Genomic DNA, 26,709 nt, shown 5'->3' with positions numbered 1-26,709 from the left:
GAGGAGCGGGGCGGGGAGCCGGGGAAGCGCCGGGGAACCGGGCGCTCACAGCCCGCAGCTCTTCGGGACAGCCGCCCTGCCGCCCGCGGGTGCACAGAAACGCGCAGGACCACGCACACGCGTTACAGCCGCGCTGCGCCTCTCTGTGGACAGAGCGAGCCCGGAGCCGTCCCGCAGCGCTGCTCCGCAGGGGCGGCCCCTCGACGGCAGGGGCCGGCGGCGGGTGGGCAGAGCGGAGCCCGACGGGCCGCGGCTCGGCGCTGCCGGGCCGCGCAGCGCGGGGGCCGGAGCGGGCGCGGAGCGGCGCGTTTCAGCACCGGGACAGCAGCCGTCGGTGCGCGCCCCCTCCGCTCCCGTCCCCTCCCGCTGCCGGGGCTTCGCCGCCCCGACGGCCCGCGCTAACCGCACGCCCCGCGTGTGCCCCCCCCGCTCCCCTTCTGTCACCGCTGCAGGTTTGGGCCCCCACCATGAAGATCCAGCTGCTGGTCTCCACGGGAATCCTGCTGGTCGCCCTCCTGCCCTGCCAGGAGTGCAGAGCTCTCAGCAAGAGCGCGGTAGCCGCCCACGGGGCTCTGCACCAGCCAGATTTCTTCCAGCGGCAGCAGCAGCAGCAGCAGCAACAGCAGCAGCAAACTCTGCCCGTCCTGCTCCGCATGGGAGAAGAGTACTTCCTGCGCCTGGGCAACCTCAACAAGAGACCCGTTGGCTCTTTATCCGCCTCTTCCAGCAGCACCAGCCACCTACCGCCCGAAGCCGCCGCCGCCAACTTTTTCCGAGCAGCGGTGCAACAGCTGCAGCAGCTGCCCGAGCGCTCGCTGGAGAGCCCCGAGGAGGGCGAGGCCGGGGCAGAGGCCGTGGAGAGGGAGAAGCGCTCCGAGGAGCCCCCGATTTCTCTGGATCTGACTTTCCACCTCCTGCGAGAAGTCTTGGAGATGGCCCGCGCCGAGCAGCTGGCGCAGCAAGCCCACAGCAACAGGAAACTGATGGAGATAATCGGGAAATGAAACGGCCCCTCCCCGCCTTGCCAAAGAGATTCCGCAGTTAGCACAAGAATAATTACACAGTCCGATGTACCATAGTGCTGCTCTGATGTCATCTCTTTATTTTTATATAGCTTTAAACCTAGAGGGGTGTACTCCGAACAGCCTCTGTCCCTTGACTAGCATGCACAACCGTGTACCAAGTGCAGAAACACGAGTGTCGTTTGTAATCTCCCCTACCTTTATTTATTTCTCCATTTCCCAGTTATTCTAGTGACATTGCTACGTAGGGATGTGTGAGCATTGGAAAAAATGTTGCCAAGAAGACAGATAACTTTTCTGGTGGGGGCAGGGAGGTGGGAGGGGGAATCTCTGTAAGCTACTTTAAATCCACTTTCTCCTGTAAACATTTTCACAATAAAACATCTTTTCAGCGCTCGGTCAATTTTGTTGTGTAAGAGAATGTTTAATATTTATATTTTTAATAAAAGCTGCAAAGTAACAACGGCTTGATAGACTTTCTTGCCTAGACACTTGAGGGCTCCGGGGGTTTGGGGGGGGGCGCCCGGCGGGCACCGCGGCGCCGCGACGAGCCCCAACCCGCCCCCCCGGCCGTGGGAGCGCCCCAGTGCCGGGCTGCGAGGGGGGAGGGCAAAGCGAAGCGTGGCCCTGCCGGGACCGTGGTTTATCCCGACAAATGGCCAGGCAATTCATGCCGGTTTCCTCCTCCGCCTCCTTTCCTGCAGGCGACTCCCAGCGGCCCGCCCCGTCGGGCCGCCGGCCCGGCCGCTGCCCGCGGAGAGCCCCCAGCCCTGGGCGCAGCCTGCCCAGGGGGCCGGGGCGCCGGGCAGCCCCCCCGGCCCTCCCGGAGCCGCCGTGCGGGTGCGGGGCTCCGCCAGCTCCTGCCGCCCCCGGGGGCCGGGGGGCTCCTCCGGGCTGCCCGGCGCTGCAGCCGGGGCTGGGCAGCCTCCTCCAGCAGGGCCGTGCCAGCGCGCACCTAGCAGAAACTGGTGAAACACTACTGGATTTATTCCCTCCCCCCCCCCCTTTTTTTAGTGTTGTTTGTCCTCCTGTTTCCAGGAACACCCCCAAACTCACTTTGGCTCCCTCGTCCCAGTGGCAGAGTCAAGCCGGCTCCCTCCTAGGGGCATTAGGAAGGTTGTGGCATGTGTGGGGAATCTTTGTGGGAGGAACTGGTGGAAATCTGCAAGGATGACTGGGACCTGTAATAGCAAACTCTCACCCCAAGCTAAACCCATGGGAAAAACTCCCGCAGCAGTAAGAGGCAATGTGGTGACGATGGTGCAGAGAGGTGCTAGCTCTGGGCAATATTAATCTCAAACTCTTTACAGACCTCACCTACATGACCCTCCAAAACTTCTCTTGCAGGAACATTTTCCAGGGGAAATAGATATAGATCAGGGCTGTGATGACTCGCTGATGTGACTTTGTCCCTATAATGAGGCACAGTCAGGACTGGGGCCAGATGGATGGATGACACCTTATAGCCTGCTAACCAGACACCGCGTTGTGCCTGCACTGCCAGGCTCCCCTGTCCTGCTCTGGGCAGGAGGTGTAGCACGGCCCTATGCTCTGCCAGCCAGTCTCATGCCAAAATGATGTGCTTAGGGTCTGACCCAGGGTTCCTGGAAAGATCCACATATAACTAGATCAGAGCTTTAAACCGGGTCCTCTGTGGCACTGGGCACTCCCAGTGACCTGCCAATCTCCCTTAAACACTACTGAGTGCTGAAACCCTGTCCCCAGTGATGAAACTTGCAGTTTCACCCTAGGTGCATCTTATAGAGCTTCTCTGCTTTTAAGACAGAAATCTGGTTTCATTAAACATCTGCCATGCACAGCATCTGCTGTGCACATGGAACAGGACATTCAGCATTAGCCTTTTCCACAGTGTACCACAATGCCTTCAGATTAAACCTTTAACAAATAGCTGTGGCCACCTCACTGCACTCTGGTTTCGTGCAAGGACATGTCCCCTTTCCTGTATGCTGATCTCATGGATGACTGAGAAGATGCGGACGCAGGTTGCAGTTGGACAGACATGTGGGCAACACTCCAGTCACCTCCCCGCACAGTCAGAGCTGTGTGCCACCCCATGCATGCGTGGGGGTTAGGCCAGTGCTTTTGGTGTGCACATCTTCCTCATCCCTACTGCTATGCACCCTCCCTACCAAAAAAACCTGTTTGTGTGAGTGTCATCTGCTGTGACTTAGCAGCAAAGCAAGTGCAGAAGGAAGAAAGGAAGAAGGAAGAAACGGCAGCTTTCCTCTCGCCTCCTGCGTTCAGCTCCTGCAGTACGGGATGCCCCGGTACTGTGGGGACTACAATGACCACGGGGAGGTATTTAGACTTAACCCTGATTTGGGGGTGTCAAGGAGGGATAGTTTCACTGATGTCACTGGCACAGACAAACTGTCCGGGCTGGACACAGGAGGGTACTGAGGGGAAACACTCTGTATTGGCAAAGGATACTACTAGTGAATATCATATTAGCATTTTAACTAACAACATGGATGAAGCATTTACTCCTACATGAAGACATGCTGAAAAGTGAATAAATAGTGAAACATTAGCAGTGCTCATCCTACAGCTGTAGTGATGCCATTTTCCCCTTGGAAACAAGAAATTATTGGAAAACACTCTGACTACAGTAGTATAGCAATTTGTCCCCATGCTCCCACCCTTTTCAGGACTCCATCATCTCAAGGGCCGAGTACAGTGTGGAGGTCAGCTGAGTTCCTGGGAATGAAACCTGCTCAGATGTCCCTTTCCAGGTCTGTTTCTTTGTTGACTCCAGGCAGACTGCCTGCGCTTGCGGCCCCTCAGAGAAGCACACCAGAAGCCAGCCTGGGTGAGTCATCATTCGTTCAGGGAGTTCAACCAGGAGAAGGAGAAGACATGACGAGCTGGCTCGTCACCCCTCTCGTGGCTCAGAGGTGTTTCCTCCATGCATCCTTGAGGGGATGGTTCAGAACCAGTCTGCAAAGGAAGGATAAGTTGACAAATGGAAGAGGAAAAGATGAATTGAACTAAAATCCTTAAGATTTCACAGTATGCACAAAAACAGAATGGAGTGGGTAAAGGGGAAAAGGTGGGGAACATGAAAACTTGGGGAGGCCAGCCAGAGCAGTAACACCAGAGAAGTCCGTGGGACTTTTGCTACCGACATCGGTAGAGGAAAGATTACACTATGTGTGTGTGCTGCCCCCGCGCAAAGGGCTTAATCCTGATTTGGGCCTCTGGGATATCATTGCAATGAAGGTGATAACTGCCTGTTTATAAGTGATCCTGAGCCAGCTCGGCTTGTGTAGCTGGGCCTCCAGATTGATGTGGTCCTAAGCCAAAACTTATTGTCAGTGCACTGCCACTCAACATGATACTTGTTCAGCTGTCATAAAATGTGCCTCGGATGTGTTTTTATTTTTCTTTGAAGTCTTTTAATGTTTTTTTCCTTTCAATTTTACTCAGCCCAAGAACAGAAAATAAATAATGCAGTAATAAGCTTCTGCTTCTGCTCCCAGGCGCAGAAAACAGGTATCCTACACTTACAGCAAAAAAGGAATCTGGACTTGATATACTGCATCTGCTAATCACGAACAGGAATTATTATTATTATTTGATTAGCTGAATGTTTAACATGTCATTAGAATATAGAGAAATATTTTTACTAATCTCAGAGTCTTCAGATCCCTTGGCAGAGTGAAGACTAGCTTTGTGATGTTATCAGAAATGCCATGAAAGATAAACAAAAATGGGTGTTTTGGTAGCTAAGGGATGCTTTGTGTCTTCAGTATTAAAACCACAATTACGTATATGCATACATACACTACTGTACATTCTTAAAATTAAAATAGTGTTAAAGGCTTTGGGCCCACCCTACTGGTCCTCTCTGTGTAGGGTTTCACCTTACTTTGGGAACTCCAGCATGATCACAGGTGGATTATTCGATGTCAAGATATTACACAGTAGAGAGAAAATGGCAGAATAGTGTCCTCTGAATTTTAACATACCTCCATCATTTATAACACTGTCAGAAAACAGAAAGTTGCCAAAGCAGTGATGCTAACATACATGTCCAGGAACAAACAGCGAAGCAGGGATGCTTATGAGGAACTGAAGCATGGGATAGATGATTTTTCTAAGCATTTTTGTAAGTATTTAATGTTAAAGTGTGCTATAGGAATTAGTGAGAAGTGATGGTATGTTATGTATAAATTGGCTAGTGGGCTTCATTCCAGTTACTACCTGTTTGAGTGCCCTGCCACCAACAGACAAGACAGCACGGAGGTATGAAAGAAAGTAGCTCCTTATCACTTTGCTTATATCTAATCAGAGTTCATAGCTTCTTCTTCAGACCTAGACCCTCAGTTGCTCTGGACTGGAATAGTCTTAATAGTTTCAGTGAACTGCTAGCTGAGAATCTGCCTTCATGTTCGAAATATGGACTAACTTTTCCACATTTTTATATTAACATTTTTGAAGTAAGGCACCTCTGCTACTTGCTGCAAAATACAGGACTCAGAAAGGATTTTTTATAGACACGAAACTTTTCAAAATAATATTGCTTTTGCTCGCTAACTCTACCATGTACTTTATTAAGAACACAAATTCAGTGAAAAATCCGGGAGAAACAGCTACCTGTGTGAATACAGAAGTCCGTTTTCAGCAACACTGGTGGGAAGCACTGTCTCCTAGGCTTATGCAAAAGCACTGTAAGGAATTGGGCCTGTGGGGCCAGATCTTCAGCTGAAAAGGCACATAGCTAATCAAGTCTCGATTATAGATCTGACTCTCAGTGCTGAAAAGTGCTGAACGCAAACCTTTCAACTGAAATGTTCCAACCCAGATTGCAAAAGTCAGATATCAGCAGTGAATAAATGACTAGATTTTCAAAGTTGTAAGGGATTCTGTGCTTGCTTGATCTCATTGGATGCAGAAGTGTAGGTGGTTTATTAGTTCTCTGTGATGCTGAAAATTTTGCCTTTTATTTTGGAAGGACAACTGGAGTGCCTGGGATAGCTAAAACTGATTTTGAAACTGATTGTGCAATTTTGTGCACCAAGCCCTCAGTGGCATGTGTAACCCTGCATGGGACAGCCTCCCCCTTTTTTTTTTTCCTCCTCTCCCTGAAGGAGTATGACTGGAAAGAGGTTTAAAAAATTATTTCCTGCATTTTTATTCCTTTTCTACTTGAATGACACTGGTACCGTCTCATTTCTCTCCCTGTGCAGGACAGGCTTCCTTTATCACTTCCATTTGCTGTTCCAACCCACCAATACCCAGAAACATACTGCAACCAAAGCTTAACTTTGAAAGAAAGAACTGTTTATGAGCTTAAAGTTAAGTAGCTTGTTACATAGGATTTGGGCCTAGCAGTGCTAGAAGAAATAAAGCACAATGTAAAGACTTAGACTGGAAAGGTGACTGCACTACCTTGCTAACCAGCACTGCTGGTACTGCATTTCAAACAAAACAATCTGTGTCTACATCACTGACAAAACTATATTTCATAATGTGTTAACTCCTTCATATTCTGATGTGATGACATCTTCCTGTGTCAGAAAAACAATGTTGAAGCCCCAACATATTCCCATTGGGTTTGGCTGGATGAAGCATTTGCTCCCAGTCCTCACTGGACTCAGCAGACTGCCAATCTGCAATACCTCACTTGATGTGCCTTTCCAAGAACAATAATTTGCCATCACATCCAGCTGGGAGTGAAGCAAGCACAAAACTCACAACAGAGTCATTCCTTGGCTTTTAGACTTGTGTTTTCACATCTCTGACATTTTAGTATTTGTGCTCTGAGTTGTACAGTGACTGAGGTATGTTATCCTCGTGTGAGGCAAGAGACCATCAAAAGGTGCCTGGAGCAACTCTGTCCATGTTATTAAATCCATTTTGCCCTTGCAACAGCAGCCCACACAACTCAGAGCTGTCTGAGACAAAGATGTCAGCTTTTACAGAAAAGAACTTTTTGAACTGGAAGTAATTTTTAGGTAGAAAGTTGAAGCGGGTCCCCTCAGTGTCAACAGGGTCTGGACATCCAACCTCTCTACAGGTCCTTGCCATCTCACCCCAGAACATCCTGCTTTCCCTGTTACTGCAGTCCTACTCCATTGTCAGAGAAAAGCTTTCTGCTGAGCGTGGCGCAGCCTTTGCCACATGCCTTTCAGATGTTTCAGATACAACACTTCGTTGCATTTGTCCATCGTTATTAGGTAACTGTAGTTAAGCTTCTACCTGAGCTTTATCTCTTGGTCTTGGAGATCTCATGGGCAGGGCTTGTTTTTCACATTGCCTAGAATAACAAGTCCCAATCCTTGATTTGGGTCCCTAACATTAATATAGAATAACTAAATTGTTTACCTCAGATTGGATTAATCACAGTAGGCCAATGCTGAGAGAGTGTTGAATACTTACGCTTTGATTTATATTTTCCCCTGTGGTGTCGAGTGACATCAGATAATGCTTTCAGTAAGCACCAGGAATTTTCACTAGGCCATCTCATGAAGCAAGGAGGGAAGCACACCCTGCATGACTGATGGCTGGATTTGTTTTTTGCATAGGCAAAGTCCTAGTTGGAGTTTACATGCCAACTCTTTGGAGGTGCTGAGCAATGAGAACTCCCACTGAATGGCCATTTAGCACCCTTCAGCATCTGGCACACTATGAATTTGTGTGAGTAAACAGTATAAGTTTAAGCTGATGAGTTGTATCAACGTTGCAGGTACTCAGCATCTTTCAGCATTTGCTTCCTTAAGCACAAGTACTAGTTAAATCTATATAAAATTCTAACAAAGGGTGTGGATGAGAGGAAAGGGGTAAGATACTATCACTAGTGTTCATTTAATAGGACCCTGCAGTTATCCTATAATATGTTGGGGGAAAATAGGCAGTCTAGGGCTTCTAGATGCCTGAAACACCATGAACTCCACACACTGTTCTGCTTGCATCCCCTAATCTCCATAGCCTTCAGGTACAGGACCGGGCTCCATCTTAACAAATTTTAGTCATTCAGAAGTGAGATGTTCAGTCAAGCAAATTGTATTCAACCCCTATGAGACAAAGGCACCACCAGAGAGTGATTTGCCTCATGGTAAAAGAACTGTCTATGGACCGGATTGCGTTGTGGAGATACCTGTTTCTAACTGTTGACTCTAAGACTCTTGGTGACCAGGTTAGACTAGATCTGGCTTTTAAAGAATTACACATGAAAGATCTCACCCAAATACTTCAGAATATCCAAAAATTGCTTGATAGGAATTGAAAACCACTATTACTTTTTACAAAATCTGTAACTCTTAAATTTGGAAAGTGAGAAGGAAAGGTGAAGGAACTTAACTGTCTTATTCAATTTGCTTTATTTTTGGGCAATATTTTGCTTATTTTTGACTGCCGCTTAGGTAGGATCTGGAGAAGCCATTGTAATAATGGCCTTCTCTGAGGTTATATCACACCAGTTTACAAGGAAATGTGAGAAATAAAGAGAAATGAGGGCAGAACTAGTTGGTTACCCCAGAGCTGTAGATCACCCAGCAGTATATTTTATCTGAATCTTGCATGAGTAAATGATCACAATTTTATCTAACTAGTCAGAGAACAAAAATGGTTGCTGGCTTTATGCAGACCATAGCAGAAGAGATTATGCCTTTGTTGGCAAAGCAAAAATTACCTTTTCACATTCCTTTGAACCAATTCAATTCACCACAGTCAATTTGTACCAGCTGAAAACTTTGTATCACCTCAGTATGTTATTTCTGAGCTAGTACTGAGTTCTCCACAATTGTATTTACCATCTTCTGGAATTATGGTCTCAAATTTGAAATAATGAGAAAGGTCTAGATTCACACTGAAATAAGCGAAAAGAGAATGTATGTAACTTATTAGGAGTCAATGCGCCCTAGGAAAGGAGTTCATTTCTTACAACAATGCACCCATTTGGTTGGTTGGTTGGTTACAAATAGCCCTTTCATGCACCTTCATAAATGTTTTCTGGAGCTATGCTAACCAAATGCAGATCCTGCCCCTTGGCATGCCATCCACCTCATCCCTCCATGGTTCACTGTCCATTTGCATCGCTGCAGCTGTCCACAGCATTGTGCTGACAATGGCAATGTTACTGGAATGACATCAGTTTGTTTTGTTTTGTTTTAGAGGTGAAGAAAGATATTTTTAACCTGGACCATTTGAGTGATTCGATTCCAACACAGCCCCACAAACAGCTGCATCAGCACAATTGCGATGCGAGTGGTGGCATCTGGGCAGGAACAAGAAGCAGGTCCATTTGGCAAGAACCTCCTAAACCACCTTTGCTGCCAGAGAAAGGTAGGTAATACACCCTTGGAAGCATGTGAACCACCCAGTGCTTTCACTGCCTCCTCTTGATCCAGTGGGATAGCAAGAGTGTGAATTTGGAAGAAAATGCAGGTCTTGGAGAAAGAAGCAGTGGAACTACAGGCTTCTTGCTTCCAAGGTTTCTGTAGCCTCAGAAAATGAGTGAGAAATTAAAGTTAATTCCCATATTTTAGCTAGCTTGTTTAGAAAAAAACTCCAGTGTTGACAAGAACAAACATTATTAAAAAATGCTAGCTGGTCGCAAAGCCATCACAGAATCCGTAGGCTATGTTTGTCTGTCTCAAATGTCAAGTGTTACACTTCTGGCACTCAATACTTCCAGGCAGCGGAAACAAAGAGAGCACAACAGGTTATTTTTAAGTAGTTTAAACTTTAGTTCAAGCATTTTGTTTTCATATTTTTATGCAGTCTAGCTCCTTCAGCATAACACCTGGCAGCTGTCACATATATCACAACAATACTGCTTCAAGCTAAGAGGCAGATTATTTTATACGGATCTTTTCTTTTTATTAGTGGGAACCAACAGAATATCCTCTGAAATAATTGCTAAGATTACCTGCTGCTAAAAAAACATATGGGGGCAGACAAAATAACACAGACAAACTCCATCAATCATAGTACTAGCTGTGTCACTCTCTGAATAGTGGCCAGCAATGAATTTTAAATGTCCATTGGGAGCAAATGCCTTTCTTTAATAGATTTTCATTATATTACAATTAGCATTATGTGGCTAATGGCAAATGCAATGTCTCTTACTTAATGATCTTAGAGACCAGTTTCAGATAAAAAGTCTGACTAGCTTATTTTGGTGCAGAATCTGTACAGCTCCCACAGGATACCAATGTCCAGACACTTGAACCAGTAGTGGAAACAGTTCTAGAGAATGGTTTAAGAGAGTGGCTTGCTTCTGACTGGTGTTTGAGACAAACTAAATATAATTCCCCTTTCCATATAACCAGTCTTATTCATAACTGAAATAAAAAAGCCAGAAATAAGACACCTTTTTAATATTGCATCCATTGTTGCAGCACACTGAAACTTCTTTTTGTTGAGAGTAATTACCTACAAATCTGAATAAAACCTTGTCCTGCCACTGTCCAAGAAAATGAAGGAAACCTAAGAGGAAAGTCTTACAAACATGTAAATGCTAAGACTGCATACTCAAAATAGTCTTTTCTGGATTTATCCACACATCATTCTCTGTTCCTCTCAGACTAATGAAGTTTTTGAGGACCTTCTGATCAACAAGCCATCTATCACTTCTGCTCCTTTTCCAGTCCTACTAGAGAACCGTCCAGGGAAGAAAAGGATCATCCTGAGAGACTGTAAGAGTAAGTAGTAAGTGCTGGCCACTAGTATCAGAAAGTTACCCACTACTACCAACTCTTTCTCCTCCTCTTGCTTCAACAAATCAGTAGGTACAACTTCAGTTAACCACGAAGTAAAGACCTTCCAAGTACTCCTCCACGGTAGTAACCCCTCTAACCCATGTCAAAGAAATGTTCCTGTTGATTTTCAGGGAGACGTAAAAAATCTAGTAGTGGCTTAACATCAGTTTGCCTCTGTCACATAGTCTTTCCATTGAGTAATATGGACTGTTGTAAATTAAAGCTTTTTCTTTCTCTCCAAATGACATTTTTGCAAATCCAGCGAATGAGACATAGTGCCAGTTCAGACTGTGACTCACCCTGGAGCTCCATTCACTGGATCAGATAACAGAGCCAGCATAGCTGTGAGGTGTGCAGACTTATACCATGCTTCGGAGGTTTGAGCACTGCTTATACTTACATCGTGAATGATTGACTTAGTCGGGCTGTTGTAAGTATGCTGGAGGTGATATACGTGAGCTGTGGACACATCACACGCTCCGTGAGAGTCAAAAATACACTGACAGAGCTCCAGGAGGAAACACTGGAATGCCAGCTAAAGCAACAGGTTGTTATTCTTTAAAGCCACCATATAATGGAAAGAGAGAGTCCACGCCACAGCTAAAACACCTTTTTCCCCTGATTGCTTGTTGCTGTTGCCCCCTTTTCTCTGTGTGCTTGTTTTTTCCATGTTTTTAGTCGCATGAATATTCTCTTTCCTATGACCACAGTAATCAAAGTGGGTAGCCAAGAAATGACTTTACTCCAATAATAATACTTTGCTCAACTAGCAGCACTGTGACTTCCTGGACAGGCATCTGAGGTATCGTGTCTCACGTTATAATCTATGCTCATGCATGAGCAATGCTGGCCTGTTCACACACTACTCAGCCAACCTAAGTGCAAGATATTAAACCACGTTTCCTGCTGCCCATCTCACACTGTTCCCAAGTGAAGTCTAAAGAAGCTGTGGTAAATGCTGCTCTTAAAGACTCAGATTCAGTTGCAAGTATTGACACAATTACTAAGGAGTACCACAGATCACAAACAAGTGGCACCAACGCCAAACTCACAACTGATCTGCATCTGGGCTGACACCAGTTCCTTAAAATAAAATCTTTATTTTATAAAATTAAATTATAAAATTACATTTAAATATGAAAATGAATGTATTTTAAAAAATAAAATGGGTGCCAGATACCAAAAAGGCTCATTGCACTCATGGGGAAAAAGAAAGCTATGTTCCTCAATAAATCATTTTGCAATAAAGTCAAACAGCAACTGTTTCAACATTAAAAATAGCCACTTTTTTGCACAGAAGTGCTGAGCCGTGAGTGCTTTAGGAGACTGGGACTGTATTTTGGTCACCAACTTTGGTGGGTGAGACAGACTTGGGCAGATGTGACAGGATGTTCTCTAAATTAGAGAGAACAATGAGAAATTTGGACCACTTATTCTCCAGGATTGGGGGAACCTTCTTCTCTATTCAGTCAGAAGAAAAGTCCTCTGACAACTACATCAGACATCTGTAAGGGGGTTTGAATAGTGCAGTACCCAACTCTCTCTATTGGCCAGTAACCTTGGGGTGACAGGTATTTGAATTAGTTATTGGTCTCTTAAACTTAATCAACTAAAGATTATTGTAAATATGTCTAGAAGGTATATCACCTGAAAAGGGATTTAAGGCTGAATTAGTGCTGTATTTCCTATGTCTCTCTCCTTTTGTTTTTTTACTTTTGAATGTAAATGTACCTATCCAACCTGTATCTCCATTTTAAGTGCCAGATAGGCAGGCACTGAAACAGGCAAGACGCTCTTCATTCCTGTGCATTCCAATCCCTCAAAAGTCAGGAAAGCCTAGAAGTGGCATGATTCAATTTTCAAACATGAGGAGCCGGCTCTAATTAACTGCTAATTACTGCCAGTGGGATTTTCAGTATGTATAGTCAGGTAGGCTGGTGTTTAAATATTGATCCATGTCTCACCGTTACAAGTTTACAAGCCCTGCTTTACATAGAATAATTTACAGCTGCATGGAAAGTCTGAAATGTTTCAAGGCAGTAGGAAGACAACTAAACCAAATATTCTACCAATAGGTGGCTTGCATTGTTGTGACATAGATCTACCACAGCATGATGTAAAACAGCAACAATTCATCCCTGATTAAGAAATACTCTCTGTTTACACTCTGTTTCCCTTTCAGAATGTCTTAACAGAGAACAGAATGAGAAATGCTTTGAGAGGGAGGTTTCGTGGAGGCAGAATTCAGTATTTCAATGAGCTAGTTTCAGAAAGACAAGATCAGGGTGAGCCTGGCTTTGTATTAATTAAAACAGGAGAAATAATTTTGTCCACACTGTTGTTGTTGAAGTCCTATTATTGCTAGCAATGGACTGAAATTGAAACATATATAAATTAGATGGTATCTGTGACTCACCAGACAAATCACAGACCAGACTATTTGAGGTAAAACTTTGGGTGAAATATTTGCCACTCATATTAATTATGTGAAACTGTTGTCTGAAAGCTGGTCTTAATGCATTGCCCTCACGACTCATCATTGCTGCCTCTGAATCACGCAGATAATTCTCAGAAGCAAGGGAAAGAAAGGTGTTAAAAGAGGAGTAATCAAGACTTTCCTGATTTTCTCTGCATGTATTTGCTAAACTAAGGAAAAAAATATCTCACCTTAAGCACAAAGTCAAGATGTGAAATGGAAATTTACAAGTAGAAATTGCCACCAACTAAACAACAACCTGAATGGCCTCAGACATGAACTTTATAAATGAGCCCCATCTCAGTAAGACAAATTAGAGAGAAGCAAAAGCAGAATTTTTGGAATGTTAACTGTCTGAGATTTTGCATCTAATATTCCCCCTGTATTTCAGCTATAGGCTGAATAATCTTTTAAAAGTGAAATTTAAGTGAGATTTAGGAAGACGCTTCAAACAGAATTTAACTGGGACTTGTATTCTGACTCATGGGTCCTCTGCAAAAGGCTAAATGCCGCTGAGGTACATGACCTATTTTTCATTCAGTCAAATCCTGTAGATTTTTTTTAACAGTATGGGCATAGACCCATCCAGTTTTCTACATAAGCTGCAGTACATCTGCATATTCAGATGTAGACAGTAGATATCAAGTTGAATTGTTCTCTGTGCTCTTGGATCTTTCAATAACACTAAATACACCTGCACAAGGGAGAAGAGAGTTTTTGGAGCAGAAACTGGCTTCCTAGGGGAGTTCTGCTAATGCTATGTTTGCTGTTGATACTAACAAACTTTCTGTCCCGTCTTGTGGGCAAACTGCAGGAAGGCTGCGTTGGGTTGGCCAGAGAGGAGACCCTTGCTTAGTGTTAATTCCCACTAAATCCGGCCTTGCAAAACTCTGTTCTCTCAAGCAAGCAATCCTCTCCCTGGGAGCAGTAATAGGCTGACTTAGCTGAGCAAGACTGGCAAGACCAAGTTTCCAATTTGTAGAAAATAAAGGAAATTATTACTTGCGTATCACCACTACACTCGTGCAATAATTCCAGAGAAGCACTGAGCTAAAATGTAGAACTGTACCTTTTATAGAGTGATGGAAAAGCAGAGGTACCTGAGCAAGAAGCACAGCCTGATCTCTCTCGGGTTTATTTTTGTTTTAAATAATCTTGTTTTGTCCATATTGTCTGCATATTGACATGACAACCAATTGGCTAAAACTTAGCTAACTACTGACCTCTCTGACATATGATTTAATTCTGTCTCATAGAAAAATATATGAAGGATCACCAGCTGAAATTGAAGTATTCAGCAGCAGGGCAAAGAGAACTACAATACCTGAATACAGAGAAGAATGTCCCTATGGTAATTCTGGCAGGTGGCATAAGGTTGCAAGCAAGTAATAGAAAATTTAAAAACTGATGAAACAAGATTAACATAGGCCACTCCATTAGTATTTCTCTTTCCAAACAGCTCAGTCCTGATTATATTTTATATCCTCAGGGAATTAAAGCACTGTACTTACTGGCAGCAAAGGGAAATTAGATCAGAATATTATCTGTGGATGATTAACTTGCATTTCCTTTTAAACTGGAGGTATGCATTTGAGTTCTCTGGAACTACAGACAGCCACTTCTGTGATGCGTGCTGCCAAAGAATTTGGGCAACAGAATATAGGCTCCTGTATTTCATTTTAGACTAAATAAGCTGGGTAACCAGAGACCCAGGTGAATGTAAGACCTTTCATAAACTCTCACAAATTCATATGATGTCTCTGCATAAGAGATGTTGCCTACAAAAACCTGATTAAGGCAAAAATGAACAAATTTTTCCTCACCTATCAATTGACCTCTGTATTTTAATCAGATTGAAATAATTTGAAGAGACATATTTTGGGACCTGTCTTTTTCTAGTGACAACACAAGAGGGTTTTATTGTAAAATAACCATGGCTTTTACCACTGCTGTGTTTTGGGGTTCCTCTATTACAAACTAAGGGATATGGTGTTTCTGAGTGTGAAGACATTTTTAAGGATTACACATTCCTGGAAAGTGGCTTTACTATTCTTGATGTGCTCAGCTTTGTCTAGCTATCAGAGATCTGCACAAGTGAATTTAAGGGCACAATTTAGGCCCAGCTTTTCAAGTTTGGTTGTCTAAAGCTAGACTTCAAGAAGAGCTTCCATAACTGGCTAGATAGCCAGGAGTATTGAGGATTTGCTCTATTAGAAGTGACAGATATTCAGCACTCCTGAAATCTAATCTTACTACTAAGGATGACTCAATGCATATTTAGAAATCAGATTCACAGGAGACTGAAGGTCCACAGTCTCCTTCAGGTGCCCAACAGTTACATGACACCAGCATTTACAAAATGTACACACCATTCTTCATATACCTACAGCCCCACAACTAAATGTCATTGGGAGCATCCTCCAGGTATAATGAGCATGCAGACAGATGCCTGAGTCCTGAAATGCCAAACTGGTGAATGAGCTTTTTAGATATAATCCCTGTGGGGATTCAAGAAATGGCCATTCTCTTTCCTATCACACCTAGAGTGTTTCCTGAGACCAAACACAGAAAGACTTTTTAAGACTTAGCGAAAGCTTCCTTCATCTTCCTTTCAGCCTACACTTTCCCTCTATAACTGATCACATACAGTGTCTCTAAGCTTTCTGGTTTTTGTTTTGGACTCCAAGATCTGTTTCTCCCATGCACTGGAAAGCTCTGTTTGTTAATGTCCACGTCATCTTCTGCTAATATATTACTCCAAACGAAGGTATTCCCAATAGCAGTAAGGCAACTCACTATCCCTTTTCCCTCTGTTTTAGTCATTTGCTCCTGGTTGTCATCCACAGAGGTTCAGATTCACTTCAAAACATCCACTGACTTTAGGCTCTTAACTGAGGCACCTCTGTTAAGAGTGATGTCACCTTAGACTCCAGACATGCAGAGCGTGTCAAGTGCAAGACAGTGACAGTGAGTTGTCCCTCTCGCTGGAGACGCCTCTCATTCTCCATTAACCACAGAAGCAGCCTATGGTGACCATACTTCAAACTTCGACACCTCCTTTAAGCAGGATATGGCTGTATAGGGTAGAATTTCCTATTTTGTTCCTATATTGTTTGTTGCTGAAACATCTCATGCCAGCCTTTCTTAGACCAAGCAATCTATACACTTGCTGGCTGCACCTCTTGTTGCCATTTCCTAACTGATAGCTATATCCTTCTGTATTCCAGAGGAAAAGTCGTAATGCATCGATACCGTTCCTGACAGTGAAGTAAAGTTTATCTTAAGTAATTTTTTTGGACTAATTTATTGCTCTTATTGCTGCTGAAAAACAAGGAAATCCATATCAGAATCTTCTATTTAAATAGCCTGAAAATATTTAATTATATGCCCCTTTTATGATGATGGTTATGTGTGGATTTATATTATTATTATAAATTATTATTGTTGCTATTTATTTAGAGTAATTTTGTTATATGACTTGTAGGGGCTTATGACACAAACGGGACAAAGAGCAGTGACCTGATATTTCACATGAAGGATAAAGACTTAAGCTGTCTAAACAGCCATCTCACTACATATGGAGGAGAAAATCATTTTTATTCAAGTAGAGTCTGTGACCAAAACATCTTTCTCCCTCACCTCCTTTCTATTTCATGATTAAATAAATCATAAAGCTGTCACTAGAGACTGCGTACAAAGAGGCCACAAATGGTAGAAATGAGAGCTTTCTGCATTTGTCTATTTTTAATTTCAAAAGGTATTTTGAATTAAAAGAGAAAGGGAGGGGAAAAAAGAGCATAATGCTATTCTCATGCCTGATTTCCCATGTGTACAAGCAAGCTCTATGTCCTCCTGTAATAATATAATAAATTTTCAAAAACAAGCACTAATAAATGAAAATTAAACTATGCTCTGTAAATTTAATTGAGATTCACAGTGTCCGATTCTTTTCAAATTCAAATTACTATCAGACAGTGCATCTTTTTGCATAACTTATGAAGATAAGCATAAGTGACAGCTTCTTCCCATCTTTCTTTTTAAATGGAGAGCTAGACACAGTGCTGGAATTTTTGGATGTAAAAGCTGAATGATAGTTTATCATTTTCCACAGGGGCACCATATCATATTGCATAGTGCTTAGAGAACAGTACAGAAAATGAGCAGGGAAAAATGAGCATTTTTGTTTTGAATTGTAGACAAAAATTGATTTTTTCCTGTCATTAAAGCAAACACTAAAAGGTAACTACCATTGCTTTGTCAGAGGTCTTTGGTCTTCAGTAAATACGGTTAAATGCTCCTTTTAATTAAGTGATTTAGGGGTGCCAGTGCCCCCAGCTGCTTGCCACACCGGCATGGGGCACATGGCACGTGGGGCCAGGGGCGCTGGGGAAGCCCAGCAAGGGGAGACGGAGCTTTGGGGAGAAGCATTTCTTAACTCCGACTCCTCTTTTTGGCATTTACTGCACTTGAGTTTTAGGGGCCCCCTCTCATCTGCTGTTTTTCCGCTCCATGTTGTGCTGCCGACTGTGTTAGCCTCCATAGGCAGGCAGACCAGCTAGGGCTCAGCCATCAGCGCTGCTAAAAACTAGGATACAGCGACCCAGGAGAAAACAGCTAGCTCCACTTTGCTTCGGCAGAGATGGCAAAGTTTCCCATGCACAGCAGCTCCTTCCTCCCTCGCGAGCATGGGAAGGCGAGAGCGGTGCATGCAGCGGTACGCGATGGGGGGAGCTCTCCCGACCAGAGTCCGTTCTCCGCCAGCCACCTTAAAAGCAATTTCAGAGTTTCAAGCTTTATCTTACAAACAACTAGGCCTTTTTGCCTTACTACCCTGGGAGACTTTTTCAGACTCCATCAGCTCAGGTGGTTAGGAACCTTCTAATTTACTGGCTGAAAATATGTGGCCAGTTCAAACTACCTTTTCTTCTGCCAGTGTCATCCTTTAGCTTGCACAGAGGATTTTTCCCCCTGAGGCATACCCCTCTGACAGCAATCATTACTCTCCAGATTTGCCTCCCCCACTTGCTGGACCGAACAAGCTTGGCTTTTCTCATCTCCTGTCAAACCGCAGGCTTAGTTGGATGGATGACCACCCTCCTGCTGGTCATCTGAACAGCAACTGAAATATAAGCCCGTATATTTGAGGAAATAAATTTCTCTTTTCTTTTTTAAACCAGGGAGACGCAATGTTTAACCATGCAGGATTAAGCTGAAGGTGCGAGGAAGAAATGCTTTAGGCAGATTGCATTGTGAACTAGCATGATGTTTTTGGATGGGATAAAAGGAAAACTTCCTCTAAAACCCTGTAGGAACATCACCAGGGACACTACTTGTACTGTTAGTTAACGGTAAAATAAAACATTTCCTACCCATGGAAGTACAAATCATGTACTGAATCAGATTCCAAAGATGATGTAGTATGATAAGAAATGCCAAAAGTGATATGCAGAATGCTAACTCCTGTGAGAAAATAAGAAGAATGCTTCATCGATGTTGTCATAAAATGAACCATAGTCATTAACACTAAGTTTAGTGAAAAAGCTCTTTTTCCACAGCACTTTTTCTTTTTTTTCATGATATTTTTTAACTGGAGTAAGGGAGTAAAAACAGGGGTATAAGGAACATCAGTCAGGATTTTTTAAAAATAAATAAGTATGGCATTTGAGACTGGGTTGTGTAAAAAAACCACATGCAGAAAAAAACAAGGTTGAAGTTCACATACTTGAAAATGATGCCACATGCTAGAGGCCACTTAGTGACCTAGACACTGTACCACATTCCAGCTCAGATCCATGACACTTTGACTGTGGCATCACCCTACTACCCTTCCTAGCTTGGGCACTCTGCTACTTCTGTTCCTTCAGCACATTTTGCGCCCTCTGCTCTCTATAGTTTCCTATTCCTTCCCCTGTCTCCAGCCCCATCCTCAGTTGTGGCTCTCACTTTTTCTTCCTCCTATCCCCAGAACCACATCCTCCTCTTCTCAGCACACTCCTTCTCCCAAAAGGTCAACATCACTCATGATTCTGGAAAATATTGAAACCCATCACCCACAAAGTCACAAGACAACAGGAACCGATATCTTTCCCACTTGACTATTTTTACACCCTATACTTGATTATGCAGAAAGCTGGGCTCCAGACTATTTCTTTGACCTGCTTGAAAACCATTGCAATCGTTTTACAGAAACATGGTCACATCAAATATTAGTTTTGCTCTTTTACCTGTTACTGATAAATTAGGACCCAAAGCAGCATACAACAGTCAAGAAAACTCCCAGGAATTAAGTCCATGAGGATTTTACCTGGCTATGGCAAGTAAAACCTTTTCTTTAGTGGAAGTGTTATGAAGAAACTGCAGTGACAAATTTCACTTTGAATTTACCCATTTTTGCCAGCTTGTTTGGAATATTCTTAAGAAGACATGGTCATATCAGATTTGATAATTTTTAAATACTTTTTTTTTATTCCACTCTTGTACTCAAATCAACCCTGACTTGAAAAATGACTACTGAAAATTGTGAGTCAAATTTTGCTTCAGTAAGACTGAAGTCAACAAGAATCCTTACACCAAATTCAAGTGCCACTGAATAAATATATGTTCCCCTTTAATCATATCTGCAGGAAGTCCTTCTTCTCCCTTTTGCTCTCCACATGATGGTTTATTATTAAAGGGTTGCTTATGTATGCCGAACTGCCGACTTTTAAGGAAAAAGCACTAAATATTTAATACCAGTTTATGCTTTTTCACATATACACACACATTCTCCTCCTGCCAAACACATACAGGTAATTTCTTCATTAAACCATGCAGCTTGAGTTTGGTATCTATAAATCAGGACAGTCTAATTTAGTGAGTGCTGCTTATGGGCTACCTGATTATCACCCACTAGCGTAGGAGAAGGTGAATAGTGCAAATATTTCATGCACACCTCCCTCAGCTCTGTTTCTTGAATCTTTGGCCCATGTAGAGTTTTACACACATGTGCAGAATAGAAAACTTTCAAATTTAAGTTATACCAATTCCAACAGTGTCATTTTAAGGGAAACAACCTCCAAAACCCCAACACATCAACTTCTATTATCCAGTCATGCTGCTGGTAGTCTAATACAGAACTGGAGGATATTGTCCTCCTACTCTTTGATCAGGTCACAAGAGGCCTTGAAGGAAACCCTTTGCAACAGATCTGAACCCAAGAAATCGCACCCTGCTTTCTGAGCAATCAAACACGCAAAAAGGCACCAGGTAGTTGCATCGCTCAGTGTGCACGTGGAAAAGCTGTACACCCACACACAGCCATAGAGCTGCGAAAGGCAAAGCAAAGCCATGGCTGCTTCCCTGGTGAGTGCAGAACCACACGTGATGCACACGGGCTTTCAACTGGCAACAGGAACAGTCTCATGCGCAGGGTTTGTCTGCTACTAACACATGCAAATACCTCATGTGCAGAGGCATTGCCAGCCTCTCTGGCACCTAAATCAGACAGTGGCTCGCATAAGTTAGATGCACCGGCAGTTAAGTTAAGCACAAGCAACCGTCCATGTATTACGCTGAAGTTGAATAGTTAGCCTGTCACATCTTCTGATTATTTGTAAAGCCAGGAGGTTTGCTGAGATCACAATTTATGCTATTCCAATATTTCTGAGATTATTATTATTATTATTATTTAACATGCAGAGGAAAATTAGCCCCCATTTTCCTTAACAGCTGCTGTTCCTGCCTTGCTGCACATCACACCCCTCTGATGTGAGCTCAGTAGCACTGACCTTGGACATTGCTGCAGTGGTGTTACTTTCCTTACCACTCCCCGCTGCACTTTCCTTGACGGCTGCCACCTCCGGGGCTTCTGCCTTCGGTGCCCTTGTTTCCAGAGAAACAGGAGGCCCTACTTTACCCAATCCACTCACTGAGGTTGAGCTTGGACTGCTTGATTGCCGTGACTGAGCCTTGTACCAGCTAGGGTAAAACAAGGAATCGATGGTTTCTGCTCTGGATGACACTGGACTGTCAGACTCTGCAGTCTGCTGAGAGCCACTTGGTGTCACAACCTCATCCTTAATCAGGACAGATAAAAAGAAGAAGAAGCAGAAGGCACCACGTTACCTTCCTGCGGTAGCCACGTTTCTCTGCATGCCATGTTTTTTAGATCTCACTGCAAGGAATATATTTGTTCTAATGTAGGGTCCGAAAGAAGTATAATCAAAGCATGGAGTAAAGGCATCTATCATTTGAATAGCGCAGGCATAGAAAGGCAAATAAGTTACCGACAAAGAAAATAGGAGGGCAGAATTAGCTGGGAAGGGGACACAGAGTGAGAAAGGAGTGAGCAAGTGGTCCCTTAATTCATTTATACACTTTAGGCCTCATTTTAATCCCATTTCTAACTCAGGAATAACTTCATGGAAGTTGGCAGAGCCACACTGTGGTAAAAACTGGCCTAGGAGGAAGATGATTTTGCCTAGTGACTGTCCAGTAAGAGTATATAGATGCCTGCCAAAATTGGAGATTGTTGGTTACTTACTTAATTTCAGCTCATACACAAATAAACACCCAATTCAATCCTAAGAATATAATAAACCCTGCAAAAGAGCCTCAGGAACTGGCACCAGACACGAACAACAGGTGTAGGTACCAGGCCTGGGAAGTCCTTTGCATGGCTTGCTGGATTTTGGGTTAAGCTAAGAATAAGGCATCTGCCAATGAGTCTGTTGATGTGGACAGTCACAATAAGGAGAATATACAGCTGCTGGAGACAAACAGTTGCCACCAGACTTGCTATCAGCATGATACCCCAAGCACAGTTGCACATTGCCAGGAACAGAAGCAGCTGGCAGCACGGCACCCTCTCTGCTTGCATCGAGCTCTCGGGGCTCGCCCCGCTGTACCTGCTGCACCACTGCTTTTATATTTTGCCTTCCTTACCCCAGAAGGCAAAAACTGCACTGTAAGTATCCCACATGCTGCATGCCCCTCATGCCAGTCTGGCCAACTCACAGCGGCATTTTACCATTGCTATAGCAGCGTGCCATCCCTTTTCCATGTTAGACCTAGAAGTGAGGAACTTACAGTTCCCTTAGGCAGGCTTGCTTATGTCTACATCCTGTTTACATTTAAAACTACATCAACTGTGCTATATAAGTTTAGTTAAACCAGTACAAATCTCCTAAATGACAAACTTTGCTTAAATCAATAAAACCTGATTTAAGAGCATCTTCACGCAACTCATGAGGTGCAAACTCATATACGTTCTTAAACCAAAGCAAGAATGAGTCTAGAGTATTTATTTTCCCATGTGTTATGTGGGGAGCTCACTATAGTCAAAGACTTATTACTTGTTTTCTTGTTTTCACACTGGCCTCTTCAAATATCATAACAGCAGCCTTTACTCACTTGGCAGCTTCACTGGGTAAGTTGCATAAGAGGGCAACTTGCTAAGTTAATTGTATCTGTGGGCAGCTGAAGTAGCACATGAAGTAAGATTTTTTATGTAGATCTTTTAGACTGTGGCAATTACTGTTTCATGCTAATTGCATTCCTTAAGAAAAAGTGCTGTCCTAAATTATTAAGAGATCTGACCCTGAATCTGTTTGCTGCTAGGTTGTGACACTGTTAGGTTAAAGGCAATTTCCTCTTCTGTTTGGTGTGTGGACTCCTAGATGATATCCCTAAGGACGACCAGACTAGAAGAAGGAAAATGCTGTTCCAAGAAAACAGATTAGAAGTACAATCTAAAAATGGGTGGTGGAAGGCTCACTAAACCCAGCAGAAATGCCAAACTATCTTAGTACAAATATTTTAACCACCATCTCATTTATAACAGTTAGTCTGAGTTAAATCACATGATACACAGCAAGCAAAACATCCATTGTACCGTGTTTAAATTCCCCGTTAAATCTCTTTTATTTATATCTTATGCATCCCATATATATTTTGATTTATGTAACAATGTAATTTTTGCCTATCGAGCAATATATATACTGGTTGAGGGCATAGGTGCAGTTGTGGATATATATGTAAAAGGACAAAAGGCATCTCTGTCCTGCAGTGCCTCGACTGCCTTAGCTGTGCCCCTGGTTCAGGGCGGCGCTCGGCAGAGGTGGCAGGGTAGAGGAGCCCTGGGGGGGGGGGGTTACCTGGCCAGCCGGCGCAGCAGGTGGTGGCGGGGGGGCTGGTTTGGCCGGAGACTCCCTGACTGTGCTCGGTGCTTCGGGGTCCTGCTGAAATGGCAGTGGTGCTCTCTCGGTTCCTTCCTCCTCCTCCTCCTGCTCCTCCTCTCCTGATGACTCTGTGTGTACTTCATCCAGATCTTCACCATCCACCATCTCCTCCTCTTCCTCTTCGCTCTCCTCCTCTAACAGGACAGACATAAAAGGACCACGTGAAGATGGCTACAGCCCTTATGCAATACAAAGCCATTTATAGTTCGCATGGCAAAGCTACTCATCATCCGGCTGAGGGTTTTTCCCAAGGGAAAGCACAGGGTTTTTTTGCTCAGAAAAGGCTGGGCAGCAGGGTGCTGAGGGCGGCAGAGGGTGCATGCTGGGGAGAGGCCAGCAGCGAGGAGCCTGCTCCCACATGCCAGCGCTGGGCATGGTGACCAAGCTGCCAGCACAAGGGAGGCTCTGGCCATGGTTTAATCACAGCAGTCGTGCTCTCTGCTGGGTTAACCGGCTCCAGAAACCCCAGCAGAGCAGCACGAATCCTCTCCTGCCTCCCCAGCACGTGGGGCCTGGGCGGCAGGACCTCAGGCAGTGCCCTGATGCGGGCGCTGGTGGCCCTCCTGGCAACACCTGTGTGACCCAGCACACAGCCATCCTTATGCTGAGTTAGCCACTATACTAAACTGCATTTACACAGGCTTCACATTTCCGTATCAGCTGCACAAAGACAGATGTTGCCTGATTTGGCATGAGGTATAGTCTTATCCTGTGTTACAAGCCTCTAGCAAGAGCTTAAGATGTTGCTGCTCCTATCACTGCATCCCTCCAGCTGCTCATCCTTACCCCCTTCCAGATCCCACTGGCCTCTCAGCTGTGCCAGTTCAGCTGCTTTTGAATAGCCTGGGCACTGTGCATCTGATCTGTGAAAGACTTAGGCTAAATATACACTTTTTTTTTTAAATCTTAAACTAACCCTTTCCATAGGAAGGAGGACAGAAGATCTTATTAATGCAATTATCCCCATGAGGGATTTGCAGCATGGAGTTGCACTCTTTGGTGAGAGGATACTGGTCTGGCACAATCTGTCAGGAAAAAAAGTCTCTCTTGCAATTTTATTTATCTTTTTATTTTAAACATCATTGAACCATCAAAGTAAATCTTTACCAGGTCAGTGCTTTGCAATAACTGCCTGAGGAGATTTGGGGTAAACCTCTTTAAAACCAGACTGCCAAACCTTTTCAGACCGTAGCTTTAGCGTCATATAACACATTACATTGTTAGCATTCTTGGGCAGACTCGTTTTTAGAGAGAGCCCTCTAACAAGGCATTTTGTTTCGCATAATCATGTTATTCATATCCTCACAAATATCAGATGTTGTTCAGAGCCATCCTAGTACTTCAGAAAAATAAACATAGATGGATGCATTAACCCAAGCTCCAAAATGACTGTGTATCTTGAACAGGTTGTGAGAGTTTTACTGTTCATTGCTCTGCCTGAATACATAGAAGGAACACAGATCTGCAGATTAAATAATGCCATCCTAACAGAGAAATGTTCCTGTAGGCAAATACACTCCTATAAGCAGAGCACTGAAACCAGCTTCCAAGCCCCCTGAACGTGGAGGAGCTCATTGGCTATAGTTTCAAATGTAGGGCCAAATGCCCGACTGCATACACCTTACTAATGCCTCATCCCCAGGAGATGGGTGTCACGTTTCCGATACATGGTGGAGGTGTGTGTCCCACGCACTGACTCATGGTCTCAGCAGATGCGCATGTGTGGCAGTAATGTGGCTGACTGCAGGGACAAACCAGGTGCAAGACTGGGACTAGGGACTGCCCCTCCTAGGACAAATCCCTTGAGTTTCATGGTCCTGTCTAACGGCACCTGCTCCTCTCCTCCTGACTGATGCCACAGCTTTTGTCCTGCTATATGGACCCATGCGCCAAGTACAGCTGGTCCATGGACCCCAACTCACAGAGCAAAATCTATCTGAATCAGGCATGAGGCCAACCACATGCTCTAAAGCTAATGTAAGTCATGGCTGGGGATTATGTGACGAATGCCAGTGGACTGAGTCCCGTGCATCCCTATGAGACATAACCGGGCTGGTGAAGGTAAATATAAATGTATCAGCAGAACCCAGTGCTAGAAAGTAAATTGGAGCTGGCCAGATGACTATTACTGCTGCCTTCTAATAGTAAAGATCTGCTTGTTCGAAACATTTACGTCCACTAATTTCTAGTGGTTTATTCTCTAAGATAAAGCATAGATGAGCCTAGATTTCAGGCTACTTCAGTAAACGTGGAATAACAAAGTTGCATTACTACATAGACAAATATTAAGCATACAAGTGACATTGTAAAGGATCTTAAATGTATGAAAGACTATGACACTGTTTGATTCCCTCCACAGTTCTTTGACCTTGAATTTCAATTCCATTTCTGTTACATATCTCTATTAGTACAAAAAAATATATATCTTTCATAAGTACTTCTTTTAGCAGTAAGCATTCTATTTCTTCAATGGCTTTCTATAGCTGACTTGCCATAAAATAATGGTACCTGTTAGCAGGGAAAAAGTACTTTATAGACTGAGATAAAACCTTACTTTTGTGGTCCCCTCACCATGTGTGAGGGGTGGTCCCTGACTCCTTGAGGAGTCAGTAAAGATCATGCTCCTTGGAAAGTCTTGAGGCTACATAAAAGGTAAAATTAATGGTGTCAATACATTATTTGATCTTTTAACTGTGATGGATTTTTGCTGTTGATTACAATTGATACAAAATAGTCTAGTTACACCTTGGGATGGAGGGGGATATCAATATCAGCATGCAAATTACACACAGCTGCAATTCAAGAAAGGAGTTTAGGTGAAATAAATGACATACCTCTGTCAAAGTCAATTTCTCTTATTATTTTTTCTTCTCTACTGAGGTTCACTGTAAATTGGTTCATATTTTCATAGCCATCCTCTATTTTTTCCGTTTGAAATCCGCTAGATGCTTCAGTAATTCTAAAACAGAGATATTAGTCATTTGCATTTGGCTTTGCAGATAAATTTGCAATTTGTAATTCTTTATAAAGATCAAATATATACTTTATTGCTCAAGTTTAAATACTTACTTTTGTAGCAATGTTTTGGCATTCTGTGGAAACAAAAAGGAAATATCTGACTTCTTAAATGATTCCATTTTTTCAAAGATTTTATGCACTGAGATCTAATTCTTACACAAGCTGCTTCTAAACTTATTAATAGGGATGTCAATCATGAGATCTATGAATGAGATCATATTTCATCAGTAATTAGTATACATCTGAGTAAA

At 43.5% G+C, this 26,709-nt stretch overlaps 2 protein-coding genes across 2 annotated transcripts in view; one reads left to right on the top strand and one right to left on the bottom strand.

Annotated features, from left to right (window-relative positions):
- The first annotated feature begins 467 nt into the window (after nt 1–467).
- Nucleotides 468–1,005, top strand: CRH (corticotropin releasing hormone). The gene has a single exon (XM_013942824.2). The coding sequence runs from the start codon at nt 468–470 to the stop codon at nt 1,002–1,004; it is 537 nt and encodes a 178-aa protein (XP_013798278.2). The 3' UTR covers nt 1,005.
- Nucleotides 1,006–3,852: 2,847 nt separating this feature from the next.
- Nucleotides 3,853–26,709, bottom strand: part of TRIM55 (tripartite motif containing 55) — a 41,791-nt gene continuing 18,934 nt past the window's right edge. The window contains exons 7-11 of the mRNA XM_067292337.1: nt 26,510–26,532; nt 26,275–26,399; nt 23,357–23,574; nt 20,990–21,277; nt 3,853–3,980 (exon numbers count right to left, since the gene is read on the bottom strand). Coding sequence (XP_067148438.1) covers nt 3,861–3,980; nt 20,990–21,277; nt 23,357–23,574; nt 26,275–26,399; nt 26,510–26,532 — 774 coding nt within the window. The 3' untranslated portion in view covers nt 3,853–3,860. The remainder of the gene's footprint in view (nt 3,981–20,989; nt 21,278–23,356; nt 23,575–26,274; nt 26,400–26,509; nt 26,533–26,709) is intronic.

Source organism: Apteryx mantelli, chromosome 2 (genome assembly GCF_036417845.1).
Source record: "Apteryx mantelli isolate bAptMan1 chromosome 2, bAptMan1.hap1, whole genome shotgun sequence".
In the NCBI taxonomy this organism is placed as follows: Eukaryota; Metazoa; Chordata; class Aves; order Apterygiformes; family Apterygidae; genus Apteryx; species Apteryx mantelli.
Note: the sequence above shows the minus strand (reverse complement) of the source record. Positions and strands in the feature narration are given on the sequence as shown.